General features: G+C 37.5%; 1 protein-coding gene across 2 annotated transcripts in view; it reads right to left on the bottom strand.

Annotated features, from left to right (window-relative positions):
• MYO5A (myosin VA) overlaps nt 1-16,696 on the bottom strand; it is an 89,141-nt gene that overhangs the window by 54,691 nt on the left and 17,754 nt on the right. For both annotated transcript variants that reach the window (XM_026060608.1, XM_026060609.1), the window contains exons 4-7: nt 7,381-7,537; nt 2,949-3,092; nt 1,675-1,756; nt 34-141 (exon numbers count right to left, since the gene is read on the bottom strand). In XM_026060608.1, coding sequence (XP_025916393.1) covers nt 34-141; nt 1,675-1,756; nt 2,949-3,092; nt 7,381-7,537 — 491 coding nt within the window. The remainder of the gene's footprint in view (nt 1-33; nt 142-1,674; nt 1,757-2,948; nt 3,093-7,380; nt 7,538-16,696) is intronic.

Genomic DNA, 16,696 nt, shown 5'->3' with positions numbered 1-16,696 from the left:
AAATTTGGGATATGACAATGTTTTACAGATTACCTAGCAAAGTGCAGGCCTGCCTGGTGTTTACCATTTCCTTAGCATCATCAATACCATCAATCACAGGGCTTCCACCTTGCTTCGTATAGTGAAAGTAGTTTGCATTCCCTGTAAGACAAAAAACAAATCTTTTACACACACAAATGTAGAAATTCACCTCACTGCAAGCGTACCTGTGTAAAGCTATGTAATGATCAAGTTGCTCCTGGCAGAATTCATAGTTTGAAATAGGTCAGTGTATTTTTATCTCTGACTCATAGGATCCTACCTATTCTGGAGAAGAATTTTTTCTAGATTTAACAGTGCAGATAAGTATTCCCAAAGCTATTTGGTTCCTATGATAGGCCCTTAAGCATATTCTCTTCCTAACTATGTTTCACACTTCCACACCTGTGAAATAATCACATGGAAACAATTATTCTCCAAGTCTGAGCCAAGCACCCAAGGAGCAGGTGCAGAGTCGACAGTAACAGCTCTTTGGGAGTATATGGCAGACATTATTATCTATTATATATTAATGCACTAAAGTATTTTTAAAAAATCTATTTTGCACCTGATTTCTTCCTGTCTCTAATTTATGATCTCAACAGTTTAGTTGGATGAGTATCAGTTCTGGCTGAGAAGACCTGGTCGGAGAACTGATTCGTACCACTCTGGGGACAGCACTGGGCTTCACTGTGAGAGCTGTAATTCTCCCAGGTGTTGGGTAAAGGGAGTATTTCCTATGGGTTTGGTTGTCATTCTTTCAGCTGCACTAACAATCTCTTTTTCTTCTGATCTACTAAGGTTTCAAGAAAGCTGAAAGAGGAGTCTGCTACATGACTTCTTTAGTTGCAATTACATCGGTTCCTTTCTTTCCTGTGTCAGCAGATGTGAATCCTAAATGTGCCAGGATGGTGTAGAAGAGTAGGGAAACATTTGAAAATCAGAACTGGTATTTCAGAAATCAGCATTGATATATTGTGCTGTTTTCCCACTAAGAAACTAACTTTTAAAAGCATACGGGAAAGCACTGAAATTTGTGTTGAATTTTAAAACTGATGTGAGGATTGCCTGTCCCAAAGTCACCAAAATGCCTTTGCTTTACAGAGTGCCAGTTCCTCTTAAATGGGAAATATTTCATTTACCAACATTTTTGTTTAAAAAATGAAAAATTTCACTTATCAAACTTGTGATTACCAGGCTACCAGAGATGGTAAAATAATTACTGGTAACAGCACAAACAAAAGTGTGCAGATGCAAAATACTCTATAAACTTTCCAGGTGCTCATACCAGAAATGTTAAATTTCTCTGGTAGTTGGAGCCACAGAAAAAAGGTTTTAAAGGACCAAGAGAAGAGAATTCTACCCTTGCCACTGGAAAACTACTCTGAAATCCAGTACATAGTAAGTCCTAAGGATTACAATTACAATGTAATTGTAGAGTATGCCAAATAAACAAATCTATTACCTTTGTTTTATTTACAAACCAGAATGTCTGAAGTCTGCCATTTTAGTTATTTTCAAAATATTTTAGTATATGAAGGCTAAAAAGTTTATAATTTAAAAGCCAGCAATTCTTTTAGTTCTATGGCTCAAAAAGCTTGGAGATAATACTTCGTACATACTGATTACACAATACAGTGAATGTGAATTTTATACCTAATCGTAGAGTTTTAAATTCAGGTAATGCTGCAGAGGCACAGAGCTGGTAGAAGATGTGGTAATTTCTCTCCTCTTCTGCCTTTAAAAAGAAAGGAATTGATTATATTTCACAGTTTAAGATGTGCCAGAAACATCCATGAGTAGAAAAGAACGCATGCATCCTCTAACATTACACAGAAGCTGCACAGAAGCTGGAAAGATAAATCAGCATCATTTTCTTCTTGATTAATTTAATCCATTTTCAACAGCAAGAGGCATGCAGACTTTTTAATTTAAAAAAATGCACAATTTCACTTTTCCGAATTGTGATTACTATTAAATATAGATCTGGATTCTAGGGGTGGATGAAATGATCATATCTAAAAGCTTTTCAGTTTCCAAAAATAACTAATACCATTTGCCTCAGCGTTTACAGTAAGCTGGGGAAGGGAATATCTTTTTTGCCAAGGCAAAACTGGCATTTTAAAATGGAGGACAAATATAGCTCAAAAGGTTGGGCCTCATGACTAATACCATAACTCTGAACTTAAATACTCTAAATTTCATAATTTCAAAACAAAAAACAGAGAAAGACTCTTTCAGTTAAACCATGCACAAAAATTCTCTCTTGTTTAAAAAAAAGCAACAGTACTTCTTGTAACAGCCCTATACAGTGCACCTCATTATTATTTGTTTTATACCTGTAGGCACCCAATCAAGGATAAGTCCATTTTTACTAAGCTCTGGACCATAAGGCAGGCAAATATGGTGAGGAAGTACAGGAGACAAAAAGGTTGCAGATGGGTTCAAGAATGAAATAGCAAAATGAAGAGAGTTCAAGAAAGGAAATTACATATTCTCATTTGCCTAAATAATGGCAATTAAAAGTGATTTATAATTATTGTGATAGCAGTGGGTTTTAACAAGAGATTTAAAGGAAGCTAAGATGGCAGCTGTAGAAACCACAACAGAGAGCTCTTCTTGAGCATGAGCAGTTTCTGCTAGGGTTTGAAGCCCTTTCCTATAACACTATGGTATGCACAAACTCTTATCAGTATTGCACCAAAGTTATTTCATGTTTAAATACGCAGCCTTTTTATAGAGATTTTTACAACCATGAATAATTCATATATTAAACAGCTGACTTGGTTTTCCTTCTCCCCCCTTCCCCACATGAACCATATTACAAATAATACATTATAGTAATCTCAGGAAAGATACCTAACATCAGTAGGCAATAAGTCTTTCATCATAAGAAATTTCATACAATAGGAAGATTGCACCAGTATTACCTGAAACACCACTCTTGATTTTTCCAAGAGGTAAGTTCTCATGTTAGCACCAATGATTCGATACCTCTTATCAAAACCAATTTCAATGTATTTCCCAAAGCGACTGCTGTTGTCATTCCTTGTGGTTTTGGCATTTCCAATAGACTGAGGAAAAGGAATTATGTAATGGTTAAACAGCTTTTAGAAATGATCATACTTACTTATCCATCTACATGGCTCATAAACACTAAACAACATAAATTTTGTCCTGTTTTCAAAATAATCAAGAATTTAACAAGGAATGATCCCCACCTGGTCAGCAAGCAATACTAAATACAGTTATTTCATTGACATGAGACCTGGTGCTGATCCTCAGAGTAATGATTTTACTTCCACATAGTCTAATTTTCCAACTAAAAAGCCCCAATTATTCTCTGAAGTCTTTTTATAAAGAGTCTAACAAAATGCTCATATACACGCAGATTTCTTCTAAGGGCTTAAGAAAACCATAACCATTTTTTTTTACAATGTGTATATTCACATATATATATATGTGTATAGACATATGTATAGTACTTGCAACCTCTGCAAGTCTACCTACTGCAGACTCATAATCCAGCAAACAGCCTCAACGTCCTGTTTGGCCAATAACTTACTATTATTATTATTATTATATAACTAATTCCTTCTTCACACATATTGCTATAAAGTATTGACTCTGTGCCTAAATATAATCTGAAAGTTAACATGCAGATCCATGTGGTTTGCCGGAAACTGAAGTCTTTCCACCACGACTTGGCTGCAGATTCAGCAGGAGTCTTTCGTCTGTGCAGCCCTGGGTGCCTCTCAAATTCCACCCCAACTATGTTGCTTGTGGCCCAGGTCATTCTTAGATTACTTCAGTATAGTTTTATACACAATAAGTATAATTTAGTATATTTCCTCAATAGTATACAGTCCTGGGATGCCAAGGGTAAATGATGGCTCTGGCTTGAAGATGACCTTGACACCCCCCCCCCAACCTAGAGCACCTCATCGCTTTTAAAAGTCCCACCACTACGGGCAGCAGACTAGAAACAACTAAACTTTGAGACAAGCAAATCACAACACACTGAACTTCAAAGGAAAGCATTTTCTCTTCCTAAGGAGGCYTGTATATTAGTCATTGTATTGCAGTTCAGCTTCCAGAAAATCCTAACTATTTGAAAAGAATAGCATTCGGAGTAATTCAGACAGCACACTGCCTTTTATCATACACCACTGCATGTAAATTATCAAATATCTAACTCTAAAGTGTACCATAACTAAAGAATGCAAAGCTGTAGCTATTTTTTATTTTTCTTGTTCAGGTAGCCATCCCATAGGAACTCCATACTGAAATAAAGTTTGGGAAAAGCAAGTGAGGCCAAATAGCAGTGCTGAAATATCAATATTTCAGATCTGCAAACAAAAGACCAGGAAACTTGGTGAGCACTAGCAGGGTACTACGTAGTAAGCTGGCATTAGATTTTCTGAGCACTCCATTACAGTAATAGCACATGTACCTGGCCAAGCAGATGTCAAAGCGGTTATCAGGTGAGCAGTTGCTATAAAGGTTGTAAGCACAAATTGCATCTTTGCAGTTCTAAGAATATGGAATTCCTTCATAGTGAATATATTCAATCTGCATTCAGATGTTTTAAAGCTATTGCTACCGTGATATATTTTGTTGTAGGTAGCAATGTAATATTACAATATTGTAAGAAACCAATTACTACCTTGAAAGGGCCTATTCCAAAGCTGCAAGCTTATATGTATAAAAAATGGTTTAAGAAAGCTTTTGGTATTGTAAAGATTGCTTACCAGAGTAAATAATAAGCAGTACAATTTGTATAGCTATACAATGTAATAAAGAATGAAATGCATGAGGTTATATATAAATACGTGTTTTAAGACTTTGACTGTTTCTATATTTGCAGAAGGAAAACTGTATATAGTTGTTGACCACAAAACTATTTATTTGAATAGGTGCTAGAAACATATAGTATTTAATGGTCACTTGACAATACAGAGTACTTAGTAAGCAAAGATCATGTCATTCCCACATTAATGATAGTAGTCATAAAATGCAGATGTTTAGGCTAGCCAAATAGAAAATTAAAGAATAAAACGACTTTCTGCCCCAAAGTTTTTATTATCAGCTTAGCAAATGTGGAGTTTCCTGTTTCTAATTTGAATGTCTCATTTTCTTACTAGTCCACATAGGTTAATTTATGTTCCTGCTCGTCAAAACACTAATTTTGCTATCCTCGACTCTGTGTCAACCCAACTGCAGATTTCATAATGCCCATTCTCAAACTTATTTAAAGCTCAAATGATTTAAGTTAAAAGGATAACTTCCATCCAATTATAACAATGTTTAATGTATGTCAACTTTTAGATCTGCCCAGGTTCATGAAATTGTTACCCCTAGAAAATAAAGCACTGCCATTGTTTTTTCGAGATAGTTACAAATGGAACGTCACATTTCTAGTCCACAATTTAAATTTCCTGCTTTGGAAATTACATGGCACAATTAGGGGCCAACTGATGGCCACTAATTGGGAGGTGGGGGACAAGGAGGGGGAGAGGAGAGGGGAGTTTCATTTAGGCTTTGAGACCAAACAAAAGAATTGGCCCAGGAGAAAGCGGCAAACAGTTTGTATTTTACTCAGCAAGCAAACAGCCACTTGCAGACCTGTCCCGCAGAGCGCTGCTGAGCGGCAGCAGGGCTCCCACCTTAGCTGCCACTTAGCAGACATGGCCCCCGCGCTTGGCTGCCTGCCCGTCCACACGCACCATTTTGGTGGGGTGCTGGGGAAGGCAGAAGGGGCACGCAGCGTTCCCGCTCCTGTTAGCCACATACCAAAATCTTAATATGGCCAAGAAGGATAAGACACTTCTCATAAATACTGGAGGACTGAAAGGAGCACTCCGGGATTAGCTCCCCATGCAGAACGGCACGCRTGCCAAGGGCCCGCTCTGGTCGCGCCGGGCACGGCAGGCCTGACACCCCCTGGCAAGGAAAACCTCCGCACCACGCGCTGCCTGGCTTCCTCCTGGAGCTGTACGCTTGGATCACTCAACGGCACGGCCCACTGCCAATCCCGATACAGCTGGTTTTATCCCGCAAAACTGATTCAAAACCCCACAGAGCACCACAAACCAGGCCCAATTGCCTTGTGACTGAACACACAGCCATGACTGGGCAGCTATAGTGCCATCTGTGCTGTTTGAGTGTCACGAGCTCCTCAAGCCAGGAGGAAAGAGGGAATAAAACACAGCTCACTTTTAAAAATATTTGAGAAAGAAAACAGCAGCAGCATTTTGCATTTCACCATGTGCACCACCTCTGCTCACGTCTATCTAAAAATATTTCACACTATTGCATAGAGATGCTAAACATCTACCAAGACATCAATTGTACTAAGCATTTTCTTAGGTTAAACACTATGTGCGTGTTTATAGAACTGAGCTATTTCTCACAAGGAATTCCCCCAAGACTGCTTCTCTGTGGCAAATCATTTTTCAGTATAGTTCCTCAACTTCAGCTACAACTTGAATCTGCATATGTAGGCAAGGACAAGAAACACAGTTAACAAGTAATTCAGATGAGCTTGAGAAGTGTTTTCTGCTTGGTCATGAGATCTGAATTAAAATGTCTCCACAGCTTCCTGGAGAATAAAGATCCTGAAGCAACAAGGAACCGCACACGTTTATCTTGGAGTCTACTGCCAGCACTTATGCTCTCAAGCCAATGGCTTTGGGACTTGATTACAGTGAGTTACACAAAAGTTACTCTGGAATTGAAACATTACAGTCTGAGCTAATTATTGCAAAGTTACATCTTCTGACTTTTTTTCCTCTGAAACAAATTCTGTGCAGCCCACATAACGTTGCTTCTCCAATCTATCTTCCCCAATCACATTTCCTAAAACTGAACATTTGCTTTACTCAACAACTCTCTTCCCTTCCAAATATAATCTACCCACCCTTCGTTGCATAATGTGGTTCTATGTAACATAGAATCCTGTTTTAATCCTGTTTTGAATTTTACACACAAAAGCATTCTTCTGCACATTCATTTGGTCAGCAGTCTGGAAACTACCAAAGTAGTTGGTTGAATAGATTGGTTGGCTGAATAGATTTAAAGTAACATTCATATAAGAACTACTTTATTATGTGAAATACATTAACAGCACTGAAAACATTACCTCCTCTCTTCTGTCAAACTTTCATCAAATACTACACAATGCAATGCCTAAAGCACTTCCTGGGAAGTCGATGAAAAATCAAGTTTTAAAAACATATTAAATCTAGAGTTTTTGATCCTTAAATTTCAAGGATTGTTCTCTTTATCGAATGCTTGTGTTAGCCCCAGAATAATAACTGCAAATTAGGTTTGAGTAATGAGTTAATGCACTAGCTCTCTTACCTCCATTATAGGATTGGAAGCCAAGACTTTCTCCTCAACATTGGCTTCACTGGCAGATCCACTGACCGTGGCAAAGTATCTCATGGCATACTTGGCAGAGACGGTCTTTCCTGCTCCAGATTCTCCACTTACAATGATTGACTGATTCCGCTCATCTCTGAAACACAGAGACCTGTTAATGACCAGCTGTTCTCTCAAGCAGACTTACTCTCTGTGTCCCCAACTTGGCAGCAATCCTTCCATCATAAATGTTAGTGATACAGATAATGTAAATGCATACGGCAGAAACCAGGCTGTTAGTGATCAAGCTTCCTGAATGGCTAATCGGACTCCCTGTGACCATGATGGCCATTCAGAAATGATCCTGCCATCACAGTCCAACTAGTCATTAGGTTTGCTCTAAAGAACCTGTCTACATTAAATTACCTGTTACCACTATAACACTACATACTTCTGTAGCTATTTCTACCCAGTATCTTTGGTATAGTGCTCCACTAAATTATCAGTACTCATTAGTAAAGATCATTAATGACATCTTACAGCAGAGTCAGCAACAGAAAACTTTCATCCTTCTGATCTAATCATCAGCTTTTCCCAGAATTGTTCTTAATCTGAAAAATTCAAGCAGGACTGTTCAAAGAGGATCCCTTTGTTGTAAAAGAACTTCTTCCCACTTAAAAATCTCCATTTGAGATCAAAACAATTTCCTCTCCTCCCAAAGAGGGTCCTATCCATAGACCCCAAATATACAACTAGTAAACAGACTACAAAACAAGAACAAAGGAAAGTAGCATTTATACAGCCTGACTCTTTTAAAGTAAAAAACATACATCAATATTTTATATTTCCAAAGCAACAAAGAAGTTAAAATGAATGATATTTCAAAATACTCCTACGAGCTAGGCAAGCTTAACTCTATCTTACACATTGGAAAATAGAAAAAGAAAGATAAAAGTTTTCCCTGAAGATTTACAGAGCTGAGACTAAAACATAAGAAGTGTGTCATGTCCCAGAGCAGGCTGCATTTATTGTGCAGTAACTGTGAATGAAAGCTGAGGCACGTACATGTTCAGGCAACATATATATAGCCCGCACAGTCTCCAAATGTCTGCTGACCCACCAGCAAATGCTATGTAGGGGAGACAGAATTAAGAAATGCGCATTAAAAACTATTTGGGATTTCTACAGCCTAAAGGACCTCCAAGAGATTTGAGGTTCTATTTCTGAGACTTTCAAAAAAAGGATGATGATGAAATTGTGAAGCTAGATTACAGATCACGTTGTTTCTCTCAAGCTGTTACCCTATTTTCAAAAACTTCCCCAAGCCCCCAGAAAAGCACACAACTTCAGCATCTGTTCTATACTGCACAAAGATGTAGGATGCAGTCTATATGCTTATATCACTTATCTCTGGGAGAGGCAAGGTGTCATTCATTTAACCAAATGAAGTCATTGGTTAAAGCAGGTTTTCCACTTTTGGGCAATAGAAAATTAACTGAAATGGCTGGGTGCTGCTTTAAATTTAGTAGGAAAGTGTTAAGAAGATCAAGGCAACCTAATTTTGTGTTCTCAACTTCCAGTTCACACATATGGGTAGGTGTGAATGACTACAGCACAGTTCACACATTCACATGCATCAAGCTGTCAGTCTCAGTAGGAAGAAAGCTGTAGGGAAGCAAAACTATTCAGCTTGATACCAGGTAACATATAGTCCACTTGCACTGCCAGAGATGTTATCCTCGGTCCCAGGAAAATGAATCCTCCAACCTCTTACAACATCTCCTTTACAAAGGCCATCAAGCCTCTAGCACATGCTCCTGAGTGAGGACAGCAGTACATGCGACAGCCTGGGGTAAAGATCAAGAATTTTCATCTGGAAAGCAATGCTCTTGCTTCCTCCTCATTCGCTCCTCACAGATGTTGATCTGCAGCAGATATATGTGCATGAGGGAAAGCCTGTAGCTCTGCATAGCAGGAGGTGGCATGAGTTATACCAATGCTCAGGTTCGAAAAGAGAAGTGGAAGGACATGAAAGAAGTCCAGCCCAAGGCATGACAATTAGGCTTAAATGAGACAACTGACAATAAACTGTTTTCCTCTCAWACAGGCAGCCCCTGCAATGAGTCATAAGCAGAGAACAAATTCTTCACAAGACTGGCAGTTTTTATTCCTCCATTGCTCTTTCACAGAGGAAAAAAAAAAAAATCACAGCATTATAAAATATTAAACTTATGGTCTGATTTCAAGACCTGCCTAACACAGGAGACTGACAATGACATAACCAGCTTTTCATTTCTGGATTACCAGCTTTGTTGCACGTATCAAATATCATTAAATATATGAAGACTCATGAAGCTCAAGCCCTATGAAATATATCATCTGGTGATTAAACTTATTTTTAGCCTAGTTCCCTAAGTACAGAAGGCTTTCATAAAGCAAAGTAACAGAACCTCAGTACTATAGACTTAAAATCTGCTGGCAGACCACTAACTCTGTTGCCAAGATAGGAACATCAAAATAAGTGTCTCAGTCTAATTACCACATCCCTGAAGGACTGTCTCCAGTAGATGAAAGAATAGCACACGGGTTCCATCTGCTCTTCCAGCTACAAAGTGTGAAGATATATATAGCCAAGGAGAATAGGATTTAATGTATAGTGTTTATTATTACTATTCAAGAAACATCTTCCAGAATCATTAGGTGACCTTTACAATGTCTTCTGAAGCAATTTTGAAATAGGATCTTTGTGTTACTGGTATTAACAGAAAACTGGTTAAATCTCAATAATTTCTCAGTGATCGAGGCAAGTCTTGATAATACTCCCATTCTCCTATTTCTGAAGAGGAAGTGATCCATTATTACCTTGTATACAGAAACAAGGGTTTCATTTTAGAGAGAAAAATCCACACTCACATCTCATCTTGCTGCCCATCCAAGCTTACCAGTACCAAATTGTCAATCACTGCCCCATCTCTCCCTTTTCTCATCTAACAGTTTAGCTCCAATGGAGGTACTTGATAACATGCTAGACTAGGTAAGAAAATCTACCTCAAAATTTCCTTGAGGCCCTTATCATTTCAATCCAGCCAAGCACTGAAAAAACAAAACTAAATAATGTGCATGACTCTTCCCTCCTTGAACAATTGGCATTACGCTTTTTAAAGAAGATGGGAAAATTAACAGAAACCAAATGGCATTAGCTCAAACCAAGTCAGATGTAAAATCATCCAGCACGTGCATGAACATGCAAACCACACACTATTTTTGTCTGCCACATGGGCAGCTACCTTCTCAAGAACTTAGGAACAGTAAGAAACTGCTAGTCTCTGCAGAGAGCTACAGAGGAGGCAGTTCCATATTTTCAAAGACAATAATGAAAAAATGAGGAGGAAATAATTTCTCTTAAAAACACTGTTGCAAGTTAAGCCTGGAGTTTGATCATTTTCCCTCCCTTTCCCCTCCCCATCATAAGATATGAAGATTTACTCTTCTCCTTTCTACTCATTCATAATTGGTAATAAAGGATCTGTTATCAGATTTCTGTATACATACATATACAAATATACTTTTTATAAAATTGCCTAGAGAAGATTTGGCTGGCACAAAGAGGCTCTGTGTGAGCTGAAAAAGTTGCTGCCTTCCATTCTGCAATGAATATTTGTGCTTGCAAAAGCTCCGGCAGCCAGGAGACACAAAGGCCTCTCTCACTGGCCGCACTCGGAGCCTTCTTGCATTGTCCCCGCCAGAGCTCAATTCACACTCAGAATGACTCTTGTCTTTAAAAGCACATTAGTCCATTGTTTTGATTTAACACACTGGAGTTACCATCCTCTAACATATTATTCTTTCTGTTTTCTTGGCAGAGAGATAGGAGAACACAGCAGGATGTCCAAGATCCCACTTGACATTTGGAGAAGGAGAGAGGACAGTGTGACACAACATCCAAAACACAAAAGCAGCAAAGGATGAGTCGTTACAGTCACAACCCTTGAAAAGACTTGGCAGATGAACCTCCTACAACAGGCAGTAAGATACTTATTCTTCAAAGAAGCAGGGTGAGGTAGTCTTTCCAGGCAACCGTGACAGTACCGCAGAGGCCTTTTTTCTACCATTAAACTTCAAGGAAACAAAGTGCCACATTAATTTGGAAAGAAAATAACAACTGAAATAAATAGAATTAAAATACATTCAGTGATATCTAAAAGGTGGTGAGAACATATTTTAAAAGGTTTGGCATAAACAATGATCAATCTAAAATATAATCACTGTTTATAACAAATGAAGTATGCATAATCAGGCAATATTAAAAAAAAAAAAAACACCCACAAATAACACCCCAAGTTCTTCCTCAGAGCTAGAAATAACAAGACAAGTTATTAAAGTCCTTTGGAGTTATTTTGAACTAAATCATTAGCCCCCAACCTTTGACCTACCATTTTGAGTATTTAACATGTCATCAGTCAGATAAAAGCTATAATTAAAACTTTCAGCCAATAGAACAAGTAAGTAGGACAAGAGCGTTACATGTGACACCTCTTTGCAGTCTGCTCCCAAAATCTCTTATCTGTGCAATACTTCTACATCTTTCTGAAGCTTTTTCTCAGCATAAAGTGCATAATTAGATGATTTTAGAAATGAAGATTACTTCTGAATGGAGGGAACTTTTTAATTATGCTTTTAAAAAGAGAAATGAGGGAAAGCAAGCTGGGAGTCAAGAAGCCGAAGGAGTCATTTTTCACCAAAAGGTGGATAACGATCACATCTTATGATACAGAACTACATTACAGTGATATGATACTAAGCCAAACTATCTTGGAAAGAAATGTTTAATCACAGCAGACTGAAAGAGATTGACTGGGAGCAGTTTACCACTCACTGAAACACAGGGTATTATGTTCAATTATTGGTCAGGATCACATTCAGCTTTTGCCATTTCTGAACAGTACACAAAAGTAAGAGAATGACAAAAATGAAATAAAACTCAAGTTTTAAGATGATAGGCCTGATCACTTCTCAGACAAAATGATAGGCTCAGATTGCTTCCAGTAGCAGGGGACTTGATTCAGAAATCCAGCATATGCTTCTCTCAATTACTATGGAATAAATGTTAGTTTAAAACAGTGTTATCTATCACAAAAATAATGCTGATGTTTCATTTTGAAAGGTAATATTCATATGCTGTATCCAAGCTATACAAAATTCCATGCATTATGAGAAGTAATGGCCATAGTATGAACAATAAATGTCACTAATTTTTCATCATCATAATTCTGGTAAAAGACAGAAACACAGATTTATGCACAAGTTGTCTTAATTGTCTTTAAACCTTAAAGACAATTTTGTTTTACCTATAAAATCCTGTCAATAAGCAATATGTTTATGAGGAATCTCACTGCCAGAGTGCCAAAACAAAAGAGACTTATCTATTTCATGGAAGCTTGAGATCACAACCTATATTCCAACAGGCTTTTATTATGCTTTCCAAAACCACTGCAAAAAACAACACTTAAGATAGCTTCCTCTCAAAGGAGGTTCATCACTGGGGAAAAAAAAAAAAAAAAGAGTGCTACAAACTGACTTGTGATACCTTATATAAAGAAAAGGGGGTTGCAGAATACAAATTAAATGACAATGCACAAAAAAATCAGTAAATGGTTTGAAGAAAATAATCTTGCTTTCAAGACATGAAGAAAACTTTGTTGAGGATGTGCATATATCTTAAATGCAATGCCTTCATTTGCATTGACTACTACTACCTTTAAATGCTGTATTTCATAGAAATCTAAGGGAGATGTTTTCAGAGGAACTCAGAACAGAAGACACTCTACTCCCCTGTGGTCATGGCTGCTAACTTCAGTGGAAGCAAGAGCAAGACTGTCACTGGGCATCTGTAATGTGTATGAAGTGTTGTAAAAATACTAATCATTGATAACTCATTATCTAAGACAGTTTTTAACAAATTCAGTTGATCAATGGAAAAAAATGAGACAAAAAAGGAAAATCAGTGCAAGAAACAGAACACTAAAGGGCAGAGTTGCCAATTTTCAAACAATTTTCATTCCTTAAGATCGCTATACCCACTGAATATACCCACTGGCTGCCTCAAAAAAAAAAAAAAAAAAAGCCTTACAGCATCACAGCCATTATTTTAAAACCAAACTGTCCAAACAGATCAGGAGAGTCAAGATATGCAGACTGAACAAATCACTACAGATATATTTGTTTACCTTTTTTACATATATACCAAAAGAAATTCCTTCTTTGAAGCAGAAGCACTAAAACACTTAGAAACCTACACATCAATAAGTATTTCAGAGGGGACTAAAGAAGCCCAGAGCTATTCAATTTAATCACCAAAGCACAACATTGTTGTTGTGCTTTATTCCTTCCTATGACTGATACACTGCATATATCGCTTGATCTTGTCTTTTAGACTCAAGGCTCTAAAGCAAACAACATCAAATAGATGCATGTAAGCACGTGTATAGACACACACACAAAAACCCACTGGAAAGAAAAAGAATACAGCACTATTGACATCAATGTCCATGTTCATACCAAGCCATACTTACCAAAGCTACCGGCATCACTACCTGGCGAAAGTATATTACAAAAAGCTGAACTTAAAACATTTTGTTATGGATTTCTAGACCTTTGCCTATGATGAACTACTTGAAAGTTTAGCTGTCTCAATGCCATATAATGTGGATGAGATTGGCAGACAGGCTCAGAGAGAAGCCTCCTTCATATAAAACAGAGAGACTAAATAACAGGGTGATCTTGATGAGAAGAGCATTAGAACTTACTTTGCCTTTGATCCTGAATAACCTACGTTTGTTAACCTCAAGGACAGTGCTGAGGTGCTCATCTTTTTAAGGAAGCTTCTTTTCAGTGTGGTTTGCAGAATAATACCTTCAGGGCATATTCTCCCCTTGTTACTCCAGTGCTGAAAGGTTTAATTAAATCTACTGTCATTTTTTATGGCATTTGCAACTGGTTTCTTGTTTTCATTTAGAATAACATCTTCAGGTTATGGCTAAGGGCACCATCCCCATAGCATATGACAGTTTCAATTTTCCCTTAAACAAAAACAGCATAAATTGCTGCTAAGGGCCTGATCCTTCAACCCAGACCTCATACTGCTTCAATACAAGGCCAAGATCATAAAAAATAGCTTTTACTTAATCTAGCAATGACAGTCTGGCCTACTTTATCTCACTGCAGTTCCTCTACTGCAGTTCTGTGGTAATGAAGTAGACTTATAAGCTTGTAATTGCTTTGGATTTTCAAAACAGTGAATTTTGAATGATCAAAGAACATTAAAAACTAACCTGACACAAAATCCCAAGGGGAGGAATCTGTGACTCAGGGAACATTTGGGATAGATTCTGTTTTTAACATACATACGTAACTACCATTAACATTAATGTGTGTCATGCCCATCAAAGACAGACAAGGAACTTAAGTTTGCTTTCTCAATGTTATGTCATTCTACAGCTGAGTTACAGCAGCAGAAGAAACAATCCAAGAGAATAACTTTAAAAATGCAATGACATTAATGAAAGGTCAACTAGGAGTCATTCTGAAATGCCAGCATGTTTGAAATCTTGCTGTATTTCCATTAGTTGCAGCCACACTGAGACCCCTAGGATTAAACAGGGACCGACACAAATTCAGCTTACGTTAGKTTTTTTCACATTCCACATTGGTAAATGGAATTTCAAACTGTGCAAAGAGAAAAGCACATATGTGCAGCTGGCATGATTAAATGTCACCAGCAATGCAAACATAATTCTGAACTAAGGAGGCATCCTGTGTTTTGCAACGAACCTTTCAACATCCCAGTAGCATATTTGTGACCGAAATATGACCAAAATAACCTGGTGTATCCAGAGTCAAAACATTCACACATCTTTAAAACATTCACACATCTTTAAATCTGACAGGATGACTTAACAAATCGATTTATTGAAGAACACTTTCCTCCTGTGAGGCTGCTATAACAAACACAGCAGCACAGAAAGCAACACCAAATAACTTTCTCGTTGATATGATGAAATCAAGTTTTCGCAATGCACTGAAAAATAAAAGCAGCGTCTAAGTCCTAAATATCATTATAACTGCTTCATCAGTGTTGCCAAATAACTTACAGAGATACAGGCAGTTATTAATGTTATGGGAATATAGAAATAGATCTAACACTACACCCTTTCCAAACACCTTAAATGAAATGGAAATGAAATCACTTTGAAGTTTCCTAGTACTATGGAAGCCTAACAGAGTTATGGCTTTCTTTACCATTTGATATTTGCTCAAGTTATCTTAGACGACTAACTCATAGGCATGCTACCAGAAGATCAATTTAATCTCTGTTGAATTCAATAGTGTTATATTTGTAACTAATAAAATCACAATATTTTAGATTGACAACTAGTTTTAACAGGAGAAACAATCTATTGATACTTAATGCAGCTACAGGACTGATTTTATTGACACKAGCAACTCAGAAGTCCTGACTGGAAGCATTTCACTAACTGCTTTCTGGCCTCATTAAAAACCTGTCAAATCAAGAGCTCTCCTTGGAATAATTTCCCATAGAAAAGATTTTAAGCTCCGTTCTTGAGAAATCCATCAGCTTTCATCAGATATCAATATGAAATTAAGAGTTCTCTGTAATATTGAATGCTTTGTAACCTTCACAGAAAGCAGCTTGTTTAACTTATTAAGAAATCTAGGAAGGAACTTACTATCTCCAGCAAGCCAGCCACAGCTGGCTAAAGGGACTACCATCATCAAAGGACTGGGGATTTTTCAACATAGAAGATGCACAGTAGACAAATGTAGGGAAAAGAGTAAAGCACGGGGGAGCTATCAGAGAAACAGAAGGGTAAATCCATGGCAGAAGATGTAATGATAAGGTTTTGCACATCTTTTCTGAAGTCTCACTAAGTAGGTCTGACTTCAATAAATACTGAATTAAATAGAGTATTTTTTAAAAATACCAATGGTTGCAAAGTTGAAACAAAATACGTTCACATTTTCCTAGCAAACTCCTCTGTTTTCAACATGAAATGTGGTTTGGGAGAGCTATGAGGATTTTACTTTCCTATAGTTCTCACTATGTTGTTGGACACATCCAGAGTGCACATGCACATGGCATACACACATGTATTTCTCTAGAGGAAATTCTGGACAGAAACACAACCTTAGTCAAATTGGCCTTTCAGTAGAGGTATGCGAGCAGTAGCTCAGAAAAAGCTACTGCATTTTACACCTTAGTGTGCAAATTCTGAATAAAGGTAGCTTTGCCCTATGT

Source organism: Apteryx rowi, unplaced genomic scaffold, assembly GCF_003343035.1.
Source record: "Apteryx rowi isolate R43461 unplaced genomic scaffold, aptRow1 scaffold_17, whole genome shotgun sequence".
Taxonomy (NCBI): domain Eukaryota; kingdom Metazoa; phylum Chordata; class Aves; order Apterygiformes; family Apterygidae; genus Apteryx; species Apteryx rowi.
The sequence above is the reverse complement of the archived record's forward strand: the minus strand, read 5'-3'. Positions and strand labels throughout refer to the sequence as shown.